General features: G+C 52.0%; 1 protein-coding gene across 1 annotated transcript; it reads left to right on the plus strand.

Moving 5' to 3' along the window:
- The first annotated feature begins 1233 nt into the window (after positions 1-1233).
- LOC144720777 (uncharacterized) lies at positions 1234-6135 on the plus strand. The gene is made up of 2 exons (XM_078597804.1): positions 1234-1483; positions 3568-6135. Exons 1-2 carry the CDS (start codon positions 1234-1236, stop codon positions 3999-4001), a joined length of 684 nt encoding a protein of 227 aa, XP_078453930.1. The 3' UTR covers positions 4002-6135.
- Positions 6136-6658: the final 523 nt, after the last annotated feature.

Here is a 6658-nt window from a genome sequence, read left to right on the forward strand (position 1 = left end):
GTGTCCGACAGTACAACACGCGTATACTGCACACGTACGTATATGCTATGTGCATACAAAATATATATGTGTATATATATACTGTACATATATGCTGATGAGCAGTATTTTTGTTTTACACCGTACATATAAGTTCACGAATGCGTTAAAAAGTTTGTTTTTATTTATTTGGGGATGCACTAATGATGAGACGTTCGACATTGGGTGGGAAACGCTTTGAGAGCGAAGATCTCTGGGGGTCAGTCCACGATGGTCATCACGTGGTTCATTTAAAGTGTTTTCGTTGAGCAGCACCACAAACAAGTGCTATGGAACTTTGAATAACGGTTGCTTTCGACAAGTACATGAAACAAAAATTGCTAAAATATTCCACACCTCCGTGAGACTTTGTTTAGTTGTTAAAAGATATAATAATAAAATACGTGCTTACCGCCACGTTAGAATATTATACAATATGTGCATCAACAAAAGGAGGATATTAAACGCATTACATTTCTAGAGACATTAAAACATGAAGAAGCACCTTTGTTCTCGATACTCGCAACTAGAAAACAAAACAACTCCCCGACTCGGTTGGGTGCTGCGCGCCTCTCATCGCGAATAGTATCCACCCACCCACCGCTCCCTCCCCCTCCTCCTCCCCCCTCCCCCCTCCGCCTTCCTACACACAGCATCCACCTTCATCCCCCCCCCCGCCCCAAAAGAAGAAGTCTACACTTCGGGTCGCGCGCACGACGCACGCGCACGCACGCGACTCGCTCGCGTCCATTGGTCCCGCGCACGCGACCGGCGCGCGCCCCGCGTATAAAGCGCGCACGCGACTCCGCTTGGGCCACGCAGCGCGCGCGCGCCAACCCCACAGCGCGCGCGCACACACACGCACGCACGTGTGCGTACCTACACACAGACACGCGCGCGCACGCCCCCAACCAGGTGCCACTAATCAGACACACATGGGCACAAGGTCGCACAGAGACTCTCTGATCCGTGCACAAATATTAAGGGGGCACCATTGCGTGTGGGCGTGTGCACGACAAACAATTGTCTGTTCAGAACTCGTACGACGGGCAGCATCTGTAATCTCTCCATAACTCGAATACTGCTTGTTTGACTGTGCAGCAAGACACAGAGAGAGAGAGAAGGAAACCGCATTTAGGGCTGCACCCTCATCTGAGCGCGACCCGCGTGTGGCCACCCCGTCTCTCTGGTCGTGATCCCCCCCCGGCTGGCTGCATGCTGCTGCACCTGTGCGGCCTCGAGATGCTCACCGTGGCGAGGGAGGGCTTCCCGCCGTCGCCTCGAGAGTGGAGCGGCTCCGAGAGCAGCGGCCGCGACTCGTGGCTGCAGCAGGGGTCGCCGCCCTCCGCGGAGTCCGCGGAGCTGGAAGCAGACGGGTTCATGCTGATGGGCGCGGAGGGAGGAGGCAGCAGCGGCGGGTACTCGCCGCCAGCCTCGGGCAGAACGCGTCGAGAGCTCTTCAAAGGTACTCCCCCCCCCCTTCTCCTCTCTGCCGCTCTCCCGTCTCCCTCTACCTGTCCAACCCGAACTCTATCCGCCTCTAACCCTCTATCGACAAGGCCACCTGAGTGGCGCACACCTGTTGATCACGCGCCTTTGATGTTGAAATTTAGCAAATGCCTCCTTTGAAAAGGAACACTTTTAGTGTAGCTGACGATCATAAAAAGATACAATATACATTTCAAACCAACACATGAAATGTTCCTACCCTTCAAATGCCTCTGCATACCTTACATATGTAGCCTGGGGAAAAATAATCGTTTTAATAGTGATATCATGTCAATGTGGATTTCAGACTCAGTTATATCACTTCAGATGACAATAATTTTCCAATGTCCAAATTAGGAACGTTCTTTAAACATCGGAAATGTGATGTGTGTAACAGAGCCATCAATTATCGTATAAATATTCATTAAAGTGCGTTTGGGTATTTAATATCATGGTTAAATTTAGTACAATAAAGTTTAACCAAGCTTTGGTTCCTCTTGGTTATTGTATTAATCGTAGGATTCAAGAGATTCAACAGATGACACTCTACTCGGGGTGTTGGGTCGAGTTCCAGTTGAGCACCGTGCACGCCATGTCTGCCAAGGGGGTTGTTTGGTCATACCATATTTCGCCAAGCTGGTCAATGCTTGATGGTGACAACGGTCTTAAGACTCGCCAATGATGTTAGTCGTCGCCTGGAAATGAACCCAGGTGGGTCGGTTTCATTGCGTGGTGAGCTAACCACAGCGCCCCCGCTCCCCCCGCCTAGTTTTACATTACTTGGACGAACTGAGTAAAGGTAAAAACCAACGCTGTGCCCATCCCTGGTGAAACCTTACACCGTGAACAACCGCCAGAAAAACAGCGCCCTTCAGGGCCGATTTAAACCCAGCGGCGCTGATTATAAAAACAAACAGACAGCGAGTTGTAAAACAGCACGCGTGCGTCCCGACACCGCGGTGGCGTGAAATTGTTATTGCCCCTTAAACCTCTCGGCTGGCACAGCCCACGGCCCTCCACGCGTCAAGCGTAAAATTACTCGTCTTGTTTGCAGAACTCCAATGTTCGCGCGTGAGCTGTCTGATGTAGGGATTCCGCAAGTCTTTGCGTGTTTGATTCTTGAGATGTTTAAACTGATTTTGAATCGACTGCGCTGTGCGGCGACCCCTTAACGAAAGAGCTGGACAAAATCGCAAACAATTATGACGACGATGATTATATGAATCATCGTCGAGATATCGTGTCGAGTTGAGGCCGCGTGTTGCGCCACGACAGGCAACAGAAATTAGCAAGCCGTGTGTGTGCCTTTTGAATAAGACACTTTAATCGTGCTGGACATACACCTGTATGTACATCATCATCATTCAGTAGTATTCTTATTTCTCCATCTTTTTTTTACCTAGCGACATGTAACGAGACATGTATATGTTCGGTATCGTCAATTTATTCGAATTCGTTACGGAGTAACTATGGGATAAGTGCTTGGATTAATAATGCACGCGATAGCGCCGGGTGTTGTGTGACACTGTGAGCAGGAGCGCGACTTCTCGTGTCAATGTCTGTAGAGCTCAATTGGGCCTCGAGCTTCTGCGTGACTGAACTCGGCGTGCGGTGAAGCATTGCACGTGGCGTTGCACCACAAACCTTTTCAGTCGCAGGAGTTCTACCCTGGTTTTAAATGAACACGTGAATGGCAACGTTACGTGGTTGCGTATATTCGGGTATTGCATGTTTGCCCACAAGTATACAAATTTCCATATAGCACTGTTCAGAATTAAAAAGAGTATTCATTCAAACAATTACGGAGATATCTAAGTGGTGCCAACGTTTTTGCGTGACCATTCACGTAGCGGTCGTCTTAAACGCACTTTTCCCAGCGACCACGCGTAAGTGGACGATTAGCCGCTAACAAATACAGACACCGATTGATTGTTGCCCTCGCCCTAAACCTAACTCCGTCGGCACAGCGCCGCTCCGCGCGAGCTCCCGCCTCTGCACCAGAGCCCTCAAACCAACGTCTGTCTCCCGTCCCTCCTTCTCCCTCCCCCTGCTCTCCCCAAGCTCTAGGCGGCGGTGACGGCTCGCCCACGCCGAGCCCCGAGGAGCGGCCCCTGCAGGGCCTCGCGTTGCGCCCCGAGTTCAGGGGAGCCGCCGTGGACGTCTCCGCCGCGGCTCCCGTGGTCGTGCAGAAGCAACGGCGCCTCGCGGCGAACGCGCGCGAGCGGCGCCGCATGCACGGCCTCAACCACGCGTTCGACCGCCTGCGCAACGTCATCCCCTCGTTCGCGGGCGACAAGAAACTCTCCAAGTACGAGACGCTGCAGATGGCGCAGATTTACATCGGCGCTCTCGCCGAGCTCCTCAAGGGGGAGGCGGCAGCCGCAGCGACGGTGACCGAGACCCACGGCGTGGGGCCCGGCTCCGCGAAGGCGGAGAGCGACGACAGCGAACGCGTCAAGGTGGAGCCCTGCCTCCAGCGGCAAGCCGAGGCGTGAGGTCGCGGGGGGCAGCAACGGGGTGGGAGCGCGGATTGAGGCGCGGACAAACGCGTTCTAGTCATGCGTGGCTCTGGTCAACAATTCACGAGGACTCGAACACAAGCGCACACCCTCGTGCCGGAGGCAGTGCACATACTGTATATAGTGCATACTGTATGGCGAACGTGCGACTTGGGGCCAGCCAGAGTCGCGTCGTCATGAAACGGCCGAAGCGATTCGTCTCATTGTGGTTGGTGATGGAGACGTCGGCGCGTTTTCGCCAAAAAAACTCTGACGAAAAGGAACATCCGCCAACAACACGTGAATTGGACCCTCTGTGTGTGTGTTTGTCCTCTCTATAGACGAGCCAATTGCGCGCGTGTGTGCGTGTGTGCAGTCTGTGTATGAAGCACGCCGCTTTTACGCGCTAAATTGTCCGTGAGTGTGTGAATCAAAGACCGCCAATGGAACACGGCTCACGCACAATGCTGTTTAGAATGCGCGCATCGGATTGCGAAGAGTGCATTTTGCGCATAGAATGGTCCCGTGAGATTAATGCCAGTAGAACTTGTCTTGCTATTAATACGCCCCAATAGAAGTCTCACAAGTTGTTGCCTTTTTATCATTTCATGAAAACAATCGAATGTTCTTCTTACAAAAAACATGCGCCTTAAACAAACAAAAACGCCCAAACAATTCTTGACATTTCACGTCTGTGGCGTCCGACAGCTGCAAATGTGATGTTCGCTCAGAGAGGCGACAAGGGCTGCAGATGATCGTTGACCCGAATATTGCCATAGGAGCCTTGCTCGAGACGCGCGTGAGAGATGACGGCGCTGCGCGTCTGACTGCGCGCCTCCACGAAGGAGCCGCGACGAATGGGGATCGGAGCGCGCGAATTGCAAGGCTCGCGAGCGGACCCGCATGCTTTATGTACAATCCAATGCGCTTTCAGTCCGACTTTAAGTCAAACATGTTTTCCAAGTCTATGAAATAATATGAATTCACTAATGTTGACCGTGCCACCTGTGCGAGTTTTGTATAAAAAAAAAAAGTTTGAGGTGGGCGAGTTGAATAGGGAAAGCGGGTGGGTGCGTTGTTGTCATTTTCTATATAACTTCGCTCTCCGTCAGTAGTGAGTGGGTGGTTCGTTTCACTCGTGAGGGCTCACGCCGCTAAGTGGCAGATGTCACTCAACGAAGCCAATCGACTCGTTGCAGACAAAGTCCGTTCAGGACAAAACCCCAACTGGCAACCAATCCGAGGTGCACTTGCCACGCGAAGCGGAGAGGGCGCGTTGATCGCGAAGTGCATTCATTCGGCAGACAGTTTTCGAGACTCTTGTCTTCAACGATGTCCATGCCGCGCTCTTGAGTTCCACTCATCAAGTCCACGAAGTGGCGTTTGTCGAGCACAGTACAGCACGTATCGAAACAAAGAATGCACTTTTTTCCATTGCGAGAGAGAAATAGACACACGTTAAAATTGGTTATAAGATAACAAATTAGAAATACTGCAATGACACAACACGACATTGTTGTTATTTCCATACGGTGCCTGGGTGCGTGTGTGTGCGTGCGTGTACACAGTGGGGAGCGGTAGTGTAGCGGTTAGCGCGCTGCGCTACGAACCTGGTGACCCGGGTTCGATTCCCGCTCACGGCCAAAATCAGTGACGATTATCTGAGCCGGTCCTGGGCCTCTCCCCTAGGTAGACTCAACCTCAAATGAGTACTTGGTGCGGTGTGTAAACATCGCCACTGGGGAGACAAAGGCGACCGGGCGTGGTGCTGGCCACCCCACCCCCCTCGTGTACCGTGCCGGCCTTCGTAGGTGCTCGCTAACAGAACTTGCCCCAACAGTTTGTTACAGACTTGTTTTTTGTACACAGTGTGTTGTGACGCGCGCACGTCGTGTCCACGGGTGCCCTGTGGGAGCCCCACATCGCGGTCATGGTCAATGAATACGGCACCGCGACGCTCGGCGCTGACTGTCACCGTACCACGTTTGCCCGTGCTCGTGAATCGAAGCGACTATTGTTGCGTTGGGCAAGGGTGACCGACGCGTTTCTCGAATATTTTTACGCAATTGTTTGTAATTTATAACTTATTTCTTTATATATATAATAAAAAAAAACAATGTCATTAAATGAACACTCTTCGTAGATATCGTTGTGTAGCTACCAGAGAGGGCTGTCACTCACGCATCCTACGATCACATACACAGGGCGTTGTAAACCTGGTCAACTGAGTTCGATTCCTGGCCACGGCTATATGAGTGGTGAGTGAAATCCGAGCCGCTCCAGTCCTCACACCACCCACCTTCAGCCATCCTGCAATGGCCAGCGTGGTGAAGTATGGTCAAACAACTCCCTTCACCGACACTGTATGGGGAGGCCTTCATCCAGCAGTGGATTGGCACGTGGACCGTCAAGTATTATATATTATCACGCAGCTACGTATGGGGGCACTGCGTGCATATAATACGCACGCACACGTCGAGCTGGCGTGCAAATGGTTTCACGCACGTGCACACGAGCCGTTTAGTCCAAGTACTGGACACCTATCATTCGGTTATCATACATATCTAATAGAAACCCAATAGGCGCCCACATCCCGAGTCAGTGGACACTGAATTAGTTGGGCACGCCCGACTAGTTACCGAATGGAGGTCCGC

The sequence above is a fragment of the Lampetra planeri genome, chromosome 9 (assembly GCF_965212315.1).
Source record: "Lampetra planeri chromosome 9, kcLamPlan1.2.h2, whole genome shotgun sequence".
Classification (NCBI taxonomy): Eukaryota; Metazoa; Chordata; class Hyperoartia; order Petromyzontiformes; family Petromyzontidae; genus Lampetra; species Lampetra planeri.

Bases quoted from the DNA above. Each gene is read 5' to 3' on its own strand.
- LOC144720777 (XM_078597804.1), top strand. From the start codon at position 1,234: ATGCTGCTGCACCTGTGCGGCCTCGAGATGCTCACCGTGGCGAGGGAG. The intron at 1,484-3,567 runs GTACTCCCCCCC...GCTCTCCCCAAG, and splicing joins GCGTCGAGAGCTCTTCAAAG to CTCTAGGCGGCGGTGACGGC.